Source organism: Rhinatrema bivittatum, chromosome 13, assembly GCF_901001135.1.
Source record: "Rhinatrema bivittatum chromosome 13, aRhiBiv1.1, whole genome shotgun sequence".
Classification (NCBI taxonomy): Eukaryota; Metazoa; Chordata; class Amphibia; order Gymnophiona; family Rhinatrematidae; genus Rhinatrema; species Rhinatrema bivittatum.
In genome coordinates this window covers 46,543,776-46,557,416 of record NC_042627.1, presented here as the reverse complement: position 1 = coordinate 46,557,416, position 13,641 = coordinate 46,543,776, and the positions used below count along the sequence as shown (strand labels likewise).

Below are 13,641 nucleotides of genomic sequence, written 5' to 3'. Positions count from 1 at the left end.
CAGTTAAACTTTTCTATTTGTGTGTATGCAACACAAAATATTGTTATGGACATTCCTAAATGCAGTTTGTTTAATTTTTGTTTAAAAGGGAGTTGAAGCTTAAAACTGTACAAGTGACATTGTTCAATGAGCTTACCAAAACCAATCATATTAAAACTTTGATAAAGAGTAGATGCCAGTTGTCTTTCTAACTTCCCTTTTCAGTCGTTGTCCTTAATGGGCACATTTGATGTAGGCTCATTAAAACAAACAAACAAACAAAAAACAAACAAACCCCAATATAGGGCTGTAGCTACCTAATTTATTGTAGTAGCTGGTATTTTACTACTATTCCCTTGTTGCTTAGCCTTAGGTTGTATGTATACTGCAACACTATTAAAACATTTTACAAATGTTTCATAAAAATACTATTTTGTACATTAGAATAATTTTAAACAGGTATTTTACAAACAGAGAAGCACTAACGCATAGATTTTCTTTGTAGTTTAATACCATTATTTAAAGTAGTTAAAATTCAGTAACTTGATTATTTATGCATCCAGTAAGAACCCGCGCTATGGATGAGAAGTTACTGAAAAAAGGATCGCAAATATACTCCGAATTATCAATTAGCTGTTGTAACAGGTCACAGTCACAGATAGTCCGTTTGCTTACTGCTTGGTTTGGACCATAAATGACAGGTGCCAGAGAAGCTTTTCCTACCTAGTGGATATGACCTAAGACTATCAGTAATAATTTCACTTTATTAGGATTCATTTCTACTTGGTTTACTATTACAAGAAGATGCGCAAACTCAGATTTTAGTTACAAATATTTAAAATATTTTTTTCAATACACAGCTTGTTTACACAACGCATTTATGGAAACACCAGTCTAGCAACTGAGCTGTAGATGAAAGATTCCAGGGGATAGGTCGCGTTTTCCTATTTCTACCTGCCACTGGGCAGGCTCACGTCCAGTGAACACGCTGACGCCGGATACGAGCCAGACTAGTTGCACACACATCCACCCAAAGTGGATCAATTACTACTGGGCGCATTGGACAGCCCATTTCGGTCTTTATCTGCCCTCATTAATATGATAGTTACCGCGTGGCCTGCGGGTGCCTGTTCCGTCTGCGAGAGCGAGGCCTCAGGGCGCATGCTTTACCCACAAATTATCTGGAAGGACGCCCGGATTACATTTAAGGAAAGAGCCAAGTCAGCCTGCATGCCTAAGCGTAACCCAAGAGCACGGCTCCTGCACGAAAAAAAAAAAAAGTTACTAAGTAAAAGTAGAATGTGGGAAGCTTCGACGAAGGGCCCGCTTTCCCATCCTAGTCTTTTGACAACGGAAGGGAGACTGTAAGCGCACAATACTACAGGTTAAAAAGAGTGCAGCTACATCTAGTAGTCTAGTGTGAAAGGAAGCAGCACACTTTCCATGATCCCAGATGGAAATGTTCAATACAAGCCAACCACAACAATAGTTTGAGCAAAATTTAAAACGAAACTAGCCTCACACACGAATTTGAGAAAGGTTACACACTTGTGAGCCTCTGCCCAGTGCCAATAGTCCCCCTCCCTCCAACAGGACCTGGCTGTACATTGGAAGCTTCCTAGAGAATTCGCTGCTACCACTTTTGACTGTCCCCCGCTCTCCTCAACAAGCCGTATTCCGCGCCTAAGTCCCACGCACCCCGAATCCAACACGCCTTCTAGCGTACCCTACGCGCTTCATGACAGACAAACTCTTAGTTTTCCAATACAAGAACATTTAAGTGAAGAGTAGCGGGAGCCCTCCCCTACGCGCTCCTCTCCAGCATCCATTCAGCTCCGGGAAGGAGCCGCGGAAGGGTTAAAGGCATCACAGCCTATCCTCGCGCGCCCCTTCCGCCCAGGCGGAGGGATACGGAGCACGGCGTGAACGTGGTGCTGAGGCTTGCCAAGCAAAAATGTCTGCCTAAGGGAAACACATAAGTTACATTCGGGAAACCAAAATCAGGGTGGGGGAAGATCACCGTACTATAAGCCACTAGGGTACTCTCCAAAGCCGAGCGGCCGGAAGGAAGGGAATCTGAGACGCTCTCGTAAAATAAACTTCGTCCTTATTGTTGGATGTTGAAACGGAGAAAAGGTAAACACGGTGGTTTGCAGTAGCATGCAGAAGGGGTTCAGCCAGGGTTAATAGAAGTTGGGTTTAAGGGAGTGGGCTGTTTCTGCTCGATTTCCTTGGCCGTTGCTGGTGCTTCGTGTGTTGGGAAGCGAGAGCGGCACGGTGATTCTTCCAGATCCGCCAGTTTTCTGTGCGTGTGAATGGTCACAGAGAGGGACCCTGGATGCATGAGTGTGTCTTTTGCTTCTGTGCTGGCATTTTGCGATGGATTGTGCATGGCAAGGTGGTGTATAGCACATAAAACCGAAGGTTCGCTAGCCCAACTACAAGCAAAAAATAAAATCGCTGTCAGCGAAGGCATTAAAGTTGAGAAAGAAATGTTACCCAAGCGGTCCCAGGCACACGGCAGAGCCGGCAGCGGAGAAGCTCTGCGCCAGAGACTGCACTTTATTTTGTGATGGAAACAGATTGCTGGTGGCAGAGCAAATTTATTCTTCGCAGCAGCTTTGGCTCTTGGTAGGCAGTAAAGATTTAAAAAAAAAAAATGCACATTTTGCGCGGATAAGCAAATTCTCCCTTTTGAAATGAGCAGTAGCGTCCCTGCAGACATAGCTTTTCTGAGGCGTGCATAGGGAGGGGGAGAGAGTCGCAGCACAACTTGTCAGCTCTATTGTTGAGAAGGATGGTGAGTCACTTACATTTTTGAGTGTGTGTGTGTGTGTCAGAATTTTTATTTTTGGGCTGTTGTGAATTTGCTTTTGATTGAACTTGTTTCCTCTTTACCGAGACAGAAAAAAAAAAAAAGGTGAAGGGACGGAGGTGATGAAGATAAAGACAACCAAGGGGGGAAGGGGGGGGGGCATATTTACTCAGCTTGTTCAAACACCAGTTTTAGTGCCAGAGCTATGAATGGCGAAGGAGGTCCCACAAACTTGTCAGCTTTAGGAGAGCGGAAAGAAAAGAAAACTAAAGTTACCCCCTCCTCCCGCCAACAAAGCTCCAAAGCCATTTAACTCCCCCCCCCCACCTCCCTCTCCCCCCAGTTTGAAGGCGAAGCTGGCTGGCTTGCTTGAATGCCGCGCTCGCTCTAAGCGTGCCTCCTTTTGCTGTGTCCTAGGAAGCGAGCTGAGTGGCTGAAGATGAATCCCCAGCAGCGGACGGCCCCTATAGGAACGGACAAGGAGCTGAGTGATCTGCTGGACTTCAGTGCGGTACGCTATCGGGTCAGGGCCGGCCACCGCAACTTTTCGGGCATCGTCTAGACAGTGCCTCGCTTTAAAGACTTGGACAAGTGGGGGTGGGGAGCGGGCAGCGGGGGTTCCCTTGGCTTTACTTGTTTCTTCCATCTAGTCCGGGATTTTTTTTAATCTCATTAATTTTTAATTCGCTTGACGCACCGGATAGATTTTTTTTTTTTACTGCCTTTTCTGATCTTAATCTTGCTGAGAAGAGTAAGGACATGTTTGGGGATTTGATGATTAGAGATGGTGCTCTTACGTCTTGGTTTTCTGTTACATTTAAATTTGATTTCTTGTATTTTTACGTATTACTTTATAAAATCATCTATTTAAAATGTGTGCGATTTTGTTTTACAACACATTCGTGTACTTATCTAAATATCTCAAGTTAGAACAACACATATAAATGCTTTACCTTCTGTACTGTCACTCTTCTGTAATAAAAGTTAAAATATTCTGGAGCACTGATTGCGTTGGCATGTTTTAGTCTTTTAGGTACAGAAGGGTTTATTATATACTGGAGACATGGTAGCATCAGTGAAGCATTATAAATTGTTAGATCATTTGCTTTACTCACTCTGCATATGTCTTAATGCTACTTTACTTTCTAACTCAAAATTCCTTCAGCTAAATTAGTTGTAGGAATTATTTTGATTAGATGGGTAGGGTGAAAACGGACATTGCTTGCCTATATCCAGAATTTAGGTATAGTTTACTATTTTTTTTTGTTTTGCAGATGTTTTCGCCACCTGTTAATAGTGGGAAAACCAGACCAACTACGCTAGGAAGCAGTCAGTTTGGTGGATCAGGTAAGATGCATTTGAAACATAAGCATAAGGGTCACGCTGTTTATCATACAGGTGACATTTATGTAATATTCTGGTTTTGCACTGAATCTCAAGGCCACTTTAGTAAAGAATGTTGGTTTCAGTCATTTATCTAGGGATGCGTTCTGTCTTTCCATAATAAAATATGATTGATTAACTGATAGAAGGGAAACTAATTTTGGTACATACAGAGTTTGAATAAAATATTTTGCCATCATGAGTATATTCTGCAGATGGATTTTATTATGGTGTTTATGAAGATCTGACATTTTAAGATCTTTTTTCCCCCTGCTAACAGCTAGGCATCTACCAGAGGTTATGCTGAAACTAATTGCACTGACATCTGGAAAGTGTTAATTTACTTGTCATTATAATTAAAATTTACTGACAGATATGTTCCCAAGTATCACATATTCTAAAGCAAAGACTTTTTTTTTTTAAATGGTTTCTTATTTTTGTCCAAGAGCTATACTATTTCACAGTGTAACATCATTATCTCTGCAGGGAATTTTAAGAGGTGGTAACATTGGTATAGTAATAAAGTATCCAGTAGCATAGCAAAAAGTCGAGTTCATAGAGGAGAGCTGCAGGTTGTGTGTATGCTGCCAATTTGAAAAGTGCATGCCTTAGCTGGAGTTTGGTTCAGGAATTAAACTAGCAATCTGTTTGGACTGAAATGTGATATCTTATGGAACTCAGTTCCAAAGACCTATTTAAATGATATTACAGAGCGGGCTGGAATATGTGTGCATGGAATCCTTGTAGCTAAATAGCAGTTATATATGCAGTTCTAGATTTCCAGAAATGTAACATCTTTGAATCAATTGTGAATGGTATTGTAAAAATAAATGATAATAAAAGACTGGTGGTAGAATATGGAAAATAACTGTACTTACAAACTGCAATGGATTAAAAAAAGCATGTATTCATAAATTGGTTCCATATGTTGCATTTTATATGTAAGATAATTGTTGGGGCAGATGCAGCACTGAATTGGTAGCCTAGAGTTCAACTAGAACACACTGAGATATTGAATGTTTTCAAAGTGAGCTTAAAAAAATCTTTTGATGTATTTGAGAAACATGTACTTTCATCATTCAGTAAAATAACTTTTTATTTTCAGTGTATACTTTTTTTGTTGAAATAAGGTGCAAATGTTGGGCTCATTGAAATTCTACAATTCGTGTTTAAGGGCCTCTTTACCACAGGTCTTGCTCAATAAGATTGTATTCCTGCTTTGTATTTGCAGCTAAAATCCTCAGGAGTTTTTGCCCAGAATATGGGAGCAAGCTCTGACTGAACAAAGCTATTGTTAAGATAACGTTGTCATTTTAAAGGCCTCATGTGTAAGCTTCCCTGGAGCCTACTTTGCAATGAAGAGATTATGATTTCCTGTACAGCCTTGCCTCTCAGAGCTAGGACAATATTTTTCTATCTTGAGGGAGATAGCATGCGCCCAAGTAAATCTGTTAGAGATTTATTGGGTCCATGAATACAGGGCTACTCCATAAAACAATTCCTTAAATAATAAAGAGAGCTTTTTTTTAAATTTATTGTTTATTCATTTTACAACAATCATACAAAGTATCCACTTTGCGAGGAAATATGGTATCAAATACATTTTAACAAAGAATAACCACATTTGGTAACTATTTATTTATTTATTTATTTATTTATTTATTTATTTAACAATACCCATTAGACCACATACCCTGGATGGGGAGGGTATCAGCAATTTTAGGAGTAAAGAAAACTCAGAGGAAATAAAAAATATAAATGGCTTAGCTTACAGCACTACTCTATCAATACAAGATGATCTCAAGTGTTTAGTTGTTACCAGATTGAAACATAACCTTTTTAGAATCTATGAAGCTTTTAAGCAGTTCTGGTACGAAGAAAATATAAGTATCTCTATTGTATTTTACAATGCATTTGCACGGGAATCTTAGAAGGTAGCACCAATACTTAAAGTATCCCGTCTTAAGGCTAGAAAACCCTTCCTTCTCTCTTGGGTAGTTTTTGTTAAATCAGGAAAAATCTTGAATTTTTTGACCCATGAATAATGCATTAGAATTTCTAAAATAACTTCACCACACTACTAAAGTCGTTTTCAGAATATAGAGATATCAACAATGTAGCTCTCTGTTATTTCAAAATTATATGACTCTAAATACTCTGAAAGATTATTTAAGTCCAATGAAGAATTCCGAGATTGTAGAAAGTAGACTTTACCCAGAGGGGGAGCGGACTCATTTGTAAAGCCCAGTACTTCCAGTAAATATCTTCTGATAGTAATTCTAGGAACCTCTCCTACCACCCTCGGGAAAATCAAAATTCGCAAATTAAGGTGTCTTAAAGTGTTGTCAATGAATTCCACTTTCCTACTTAGGGCAGAGCAGTCCTGAGTAATTGTAGATTGAACTCTTTTCACGTGGTATTTCTTCTTCCATATTCTTAATCTTTTCTGAAGTTTCCTTTTTCCGATTTTCATTAAACTTGACTAGAGTCCACTTGCTGAGACAATGAATTAATCTTCAATGAACAGTCTGAAATTTTTTTTCCCATAGATGAAATTAGTTCCCAAAGTGAATATAGGGTTACTGTAGCAGGTGTTTCCAAGCTATATGCTGTTACAACACTTGGTAAAGTGAAATCTGGAAAATGCTCACCTCAATTCAACACTTGGGAACTTGTGGCCGCTGGTGCAGTTATTATGGCATTTTCACTCTCGATCAGAGAGGATGTGAGCGCGGGTGCAACCTGCAGCACTGCTCCCTCGACCTCCAATGGGGGGGACTTCCCCCTTTGGGGCTCCTCGTGGGGCCCAACACGGAGGTCACCCGCGCCGCCGGCGGCTCACGATTATGCTGGGGGCGCAATGACATCTCCTCCGAAGTTGCGGCAGGTCCTCCTTCACATGCCGTAGCAGCCGGAACTCCAGCCCCCATACAAAGTGCTGACCCTGCACACTGCTGGATCGTTAACTGCCCAGGTAAAGTTTGGGGAGCCGAGGGATAGGTTCTTATCTTCTCCCTTCTTCCCGCAGGCATTTCTCAAGTAAAAAAAAGAGAGAAGAAATCATAAAGAGAGCTTTTTAATGGACACTCCCAACTTCTCAAAGCTTTCAAATAAGAAGACAATGTAAATGTCACTTTAAAGTGATTTTTATAATACAAATGAAAATTTTCACTTTAGCAGATGAAAAGTTACGTGAAATTTAGTGTGATGAATCCAGATTTGAATACCCTATGTTTTATAAAGCAGTCTTTATATTGCTACCCGAGTATTGTTGAAGATTGATGCTGTATCTTGGAAAAAAAAAATGAGACTTCTGTAGTTTTTCTTAAACCAAAAGAAAAAAAGATCGTAAAACAATTCAGTCGAAGTAACTCTTGGACTGGTTTTATCTACAGGGTATATATTAATAACACATGTAGCATTTTTCTCATGAAGGACTCCCAGTGATATAGTCAACTTCTGAAGGATAAATGGATTTATGTGTCACATAGCTGTCATGCAGTACTCAGATACATTGACCTCTCTTCTGAGATTCAGAAGTGTGCAAAATATTATGCACAGACACAAATCTCTGCAGACTAAACAGCAGAATATCCGTGGAGTCAAGGCGTTTTTTTGGCAGCATGAGAAATGCTGTAGGCCCGATCAGTCCAGATATTTGGCCACTTACACACATCATGAATTCTGTGGAATTGAGGCTATTGTCCATTTACCCTCCTTTTTAATTTTTTGCTTTCAAAACATTTGTTTATAATTTTGTTTTTTAAAGACTTGAGAACACATCAGAGCACAAGTCATCCATGGACTAGTTTTTCTAGGTTATCTTAATATGGGAAACCTTTTTTTTTTTAATTGGGACATGACAATTTATTGGCAAAAAATCTGAAATGCTTGGCTGCAATTTCTGTTTGTATCTGTTCTGGCTTGAGAAGTTTCTAAGTTGAGTGTCTGTTGAGCCCTTGTCACCATCCCTATGATGGTATTTTAGGTGATAGTATTTTCTGTAAAGAAAATTGACAGTTGGTTTACTTTTTGGTATTATGCAGTCAAACTGAGTTTCTCACATTTAAAGAGGAAAAAAAAAAGAGATGAGGTTAGGTGGTACGTTTTAGCTATTTTTCTTGAACACTGCCATGTGGCTTTGGCAAGGGCAAGTCCTACTTCTGTTAGGGCTTGCCCCGCATTTCCTGGGAGTTCAGAACACAGAGAGTTCACCCCGCCTCTTCAGCCTTCTTAATCTGACACATTTTCTGGGAATTTCCAAATTCTGATACAAATCTTCTCAGCATTTATATGGTTCAAACCTTTTCCCTGTGTACACAATCTGATTTGGCAAAGGTCCAGAAACTCAGGACATCCTTGCTGACTTGTTAAACCATTTTTAGGGCATTTGCAAAGATTTTGTCATTTTTGCCCTCTGTTTTTCTCTTGGACCTGGCAATTTCCTCTCACTTCTTTGTACTTCCAGCTCAATTGGACTCAGGGCTGAAATCTGGCACCACGATGAACCTTCATTTGCAGCTATTTAGCGACTTTTTTTTTTTTTTAATTGTTTTTCCCCCCACGTTCTATTTCCTCTGCCCCCCTCCCCACCTGGTCATTGCATGGTTGGGGGCCATGTATCTGGGCTCCTTTAGAAAACCTGTAATCATGGGCCCTGAAGCCAGCCACTAGATGTCACCTGTAAGCAATGACCGTGCCTCTCCTGCTGCTGAGCTGTCAACATTCTCTCTCCACTGCATCCCCAACTGAGGGGAAAACCCCACTCTGGCATTAAACCTCTGCATGGCAGTGCACAGTATTTGCCACCTGAGCCTCTGGACCACCCCTTGCAGTACATTTCACTGTTTTAGCACAATGCCTTGAACAGAAATATTTCAGAAATGGGATAAACATTGAATTACAAAAAAAGAAGAAAAAAAAATAAATGTGTTTTTTTTTTTAATTGGATATTTTAAGCAGCAGTGCCTTCACAAATGCATCTAAAAAAAAGTTATAGAAAGTCTTTTTCCTCCACCCAAAGAGGATTCTTCCCATATTTCTTGTTTCCAAATGTATTTTTTTAATATTCGAGCATTTTTCTGCCCCTAATTGTTCAGGTCTGGGGCTGCCATGCTTTTCTCTGTTTCTGTCCAGTACATGCCTTTCTCTCTTGACCTCAAGTCACCCTTTTGGTGTAGATATTGGCTGTAACAATGGAGTGCTGAGAACACAAATTGTAAAAACCTAAGATGTGTGCTGGTGTCCATAGTTAAATCAGATCCGCAGCAATTATTCTTAAAGGTCTTTTTTTTATACTGATTCTAGGAAACGTGGCTGCAAGGGAATTTGCCTGGATTGCATAGCCAGATGGTAGAAGACTGCTGTATATCTTGATCACTTTTAACCAAAATTGAATACGTTGCATTGCTGCTTTATGATTGATCTGTGTTGGCTGCCAGCTAGAGGTAATTGAAATTTGGAAACTCTTGGGGAAAGTAAATTTTCCTTCTCCCCGTCTTTGTACTTGCCGCCTTAAGTTTGCTGAATGTTTGGGACTTAAACTATTGGTAAGGGAAAAATTATTTTATAAGTAGTAAAGTCAGAACTACTAAAGTTCTGTGATTGAAAATTCAGTAGAATTTGAGGATTCCGACGGAGTATGAATGTTAATTAAAACCGCCCCATTTCCTGGAATTTCCATCAGCCCTGGAGAAGAAACACCGCAAGGAAAGACTTCCCCCTGCGATAGCTTCTCTGCCTGAGAGGGTATTCTCAGTTGTGGTGGCTCCATCCAGCTGAGGCTAGTGGATCAGACGGAGATCTCGATAAGCTGCTTGCCACTGCTGGAGGAGATAGGAGGTGTAGCATTGGCTGTGGTGGAAGCGGGTATGCCCAGCTCTACTCAAGTCTCTTCTGGGTTTGGAGACAGCATAGTGGCTCTTACAGTAGAATCAGTTGAGCTTGCCATTACTTGTCTGGAAGTTAGTGTGGACAAGAGACTAGAAAGCATGGAGTCATCTTTGAGGGACTGTAAAAACCAAGGTTCCAGGCTGCACAATGTGACAATCCCATATGGTGAGAAACTGGAATTTTATGAGCAATTAAAAATGGTGCAGATGACAAGTAGTGGTCTAATAAAAAATAGCCAGAGATTTCAAAGCAGGCTTGAGGTGATGGAAAATAGGATGTGGGGTTTAAACCTGAGAGTTCTCAACTCTCCTCGGGTTCCTCTGATCAGTCCAGTGTTGAAAAGAGCTGTGAAACTTATTTTTAAGGTCCCTGCAGACTCTTATGCCTCCCTTGAAAAAATTCTAAAAAGCGAATTGAAAGCACTGGGGCACAAGATGCAGATGGGCAATTAAGGCCAGCTAGGAACTAACTTTCCTGAGAATTCTCATTGTGAGTCTCTCTTATCTTTGAAGCAGATAAGAATTTTGTACTATAAAGATTTTCTTTAAGGTTAAGGATAGCTTGTTTATGGGTCAAAAATGTGGCTTTTTCTGGATCTCTAGAGGTAGAATAGAAGTAAGGAATTTTTACAGATATGCCAAGAGGTTTTGGCCTCGCATGGGGTAAATTTCTTTCTTAATTTCTTTGCAAATGTTTGAAATTTTAATAATATGCATTAACATTTTTTTTTAATGCTAAGCAACCTAGGAATTTTCTAGATAGTAAGCTTTCTTTATAAGATGATTTTTGATAACTATCAAGTACTCTGTAGTGCTTAACTTTGTCTTGCCCTATAATTAATTTTCCTGCCCTCTGGCTTTTTCCTTTATTTTTGTTTCCTTTGGTGAACAAATAGGTCAGCTTCTCCCTTTGTGGGTGCTTTATAGAGGATAAATTGGAATTATAATATTTCTGTGTATTGATTTGAATTATGAAGTCTTGTTTATGCCATTTATACTATTTTCTTGGAAATATGTGTTTGATGTTTGTGGAAATGTAATAAATATAAAGTAAAACAAAATAGTCAGTTTAGCCCTTGTTCAGTTTTCTTGTTTTTCTTTCGGTTTTGAAATTCAGAGTAGCAGATGGACACCTGTGATTCTACCACAAAATTGCTGTGAAAACTATGCTTGCTTGAATTGTTTTACTGGGAAGCCACACGGCTTCTGACATCATCACACTGACGCAGTGCACTGCTGCTTGTGACAGGTGCTTCCTAAATAGAAGCGGCTTCTTCCTAGGGAGGATGATTGTGGTGTGCCACACCACACCATGACTTATTCTTTCACAATCTCAGTCTGCTAATGTTTGTTTGAGGCATTTTATCCCACCTTTCACTGATGGGGTGGCTTGGCTAGAGTGGATTGCAAAGTTGTAATCCCTCCGTTTGTTCCCTGTACTTCCAGTTTTTGTGTGCTTTATGTGCTATAGTAATTTTCCCCTTGACCTGGAGGGATTATCTGAATAAGGCTGAGAGGTGAACTGTGTGCCAGCTCATTTTTCCTGCTCCTCTTAAAACATGAGGGGGTAGGGAGCTAGCCGAGATGAGTGACAGAGCACGAGAATTACACATTTGTTTTCTGTTCAGGGTTTAAAATGAGCTGTGATCCTCCTATTTTGTGCACCAGTTTTATGTCACTGATATTCTGATATGAAATTGGTGTGCAGAAGGTGGAATATTCTATTTCTTTATAAAGAATTTCATTACAATTTCTTTTCCTTTTTAATCCCTGCCTGCCTCCATGGCACTCTAGATTGTGGTCTGAGTTGTTTAATTTCTAGAATTGAAAGCCAACAACAACATAGATGCAGCAATTAGGATGTTTTAAATTCTCATTTTATATTGCCTTGCAGAGGCACATACAGTTTTTATCAGTATTCTCATCAAGTACCTGTTTGCATTATTATAGCATTTGAACAGTAATGTATTTTGTGTTAGTAAAAACAGGCACTCGAGTGTTACAGCTCAAGCACTGTTTAATAATTGAATACTAGGACACAGCCGATTTTCCTGTTTGGGATTCTACATACAGTAAACCGACACATTAGCTTTGTTGTGCTATGCAATTATTAAACTTCTCATTTGGAGTACTTGGCTTTATGTGTTTGATTTTGGTGGGAAATTTGAGCTAGCTATGGTTTGACTATGGGTACCCAGGTGACTTTAAAAAAAAAAAAAATTTTAGGTTTTGTATTTACTTTTTCTGCACTATATTTTAGCATCTGCCGTTGATATGAAACAGTTATTCTTCACAAATCACTGTGTGTTTACCCATTTCCAGATGATAGCTTGTGTGAGTCTGACTCTGTTCATTAGCTGTTTGTGGAATTTCTCCAGGATACATTTTTCACACTTGAACTGTTCTTGTTGATCGGTAGTACAGCTCTTATTTTCCTGCTGTTTCAGCATTTGCATTCGGCAAAGGATGGGAGAAGGCAGAAATTCCTTTTTTCTGCTTGGTCCTGTGTTGACTAGTTTTAGTGATGTGTCCTCAATTGTGGTACATAGATTAGAAAAATGTAAGAGTTTGTTTTTATATTTTGGCATTTTGTATAGTATCCTAATCCGGGGTGCTATACAGTAAATTATATACAAATAGAGTGCCTCCCTATCCCCCAAAGAGCTTACAGTCTAACTGGATATCAGATGTAACAGGAGATAAGTGACCTGCCCAAGATCCAAGATGTGCCAGTAGATTTTTGAACCCTTGTCTCCTGGCTCAGCTAGCCCATTACTCTAATCTTCGGGCCAATTCCTAGGGCTTGTGCAATCCGTTTCTCAATATTTTACTTTGTTTAAGAGTAAGCAAAAATAGTACCCAGCAAACATTCCCTTTCTAATTTTTTAAATTTCTTCCGATATCTGGCAGTAGAGCTGGCTTTAGAGTAGAGAGAGCAGGGTGGTAGCCCAGGGCGCCATTCAGCAAGGGGTGCTGCCAGCCTGGTGTCATCACTAACTAACACTGTTACCTGTGGTGTGTGTGTGTGTGTGTGTGTATGGCTGAGCAGGGTTCCTTAAATACACACACATGCCACATGTTAGGGCATGTAGTGCCAGACCCGGCCCCAGTGGGAGATCGGGATGGGCAGCAGGAGCCCTACTGCCATGGTGCCTTCCTTCCTGCGAGCATGTTCAGAATTCATGGACCAGCATTTGTGTGTGTACTGATATTGTGCTTTGCAAGATAAACATCAGAAATTACCAGCCCATGAGTTTTGAACATGATAGCAGGGCTGGCACAGATGGGGAGGAATAGTGGCAGCAGCTCTGCCCCTAAATTAGTATTTTGCTTGGGGGAGGAGGTAGGAGGAACTGGCAGATGTGGCTATGGTGGAGGTGCTTGGGAAGAGGGATAAGAGACAGGAGTGGATGCTAGGAATAGGGGATAAGAGGAAGGGGCAGATGCCAGGAGAAGTGAAGGGGTAGGCGGAGGGTGAATGCTGGGGAGGAAGGGACCCCCAGCCCCATCTCTACAGCTCACTTGTAGAGAGAGCTGATGTGCACCTCTGCCAATCCCTGCTGAGGACCAAGG

General features: G+C 40.4%; 1 protein-coding gene across 9 annotated transcripts in view; it reads left to right on the top strand.

The window, feature by feature from the left end:
- Window positions 1-1,907: 1,907 nt before the first annotated feature.
- TCF12 (transcription factor 12) overlaps window positions 1,908-13,641 on the top strand; it is a 630,756-nt gene continuing 619,022 nt past the window's right edge. For 2 of the 9 annotated variants that reach the window (XM_029575977.1, XM_029575976.1), the window contains exons 1-3: window positions 1,908-2,115; window positions 3,212-3,305; window positions 4,069-4,141. In XM_029575977.1, the coding sequence (XP_029431837.1) occupies window positions 3,234-3,305; window positions 4,069-4,141 (145 nt within the window). In that variant the 5' untranslated portion in view covers window positions 1,908-2,115; window positions 3,212-3,233. Of the gene's footprint in view, window positions 2,116-3,211; window positions 3,306-4,068; window positions 4,142-13,641 lie in introns of those variants that run through there. The other 7 variants (XM_029575981.1, XM_029575975.1, XM_029575979.1 and 4 more) reach the window with 6 other exon arrangements.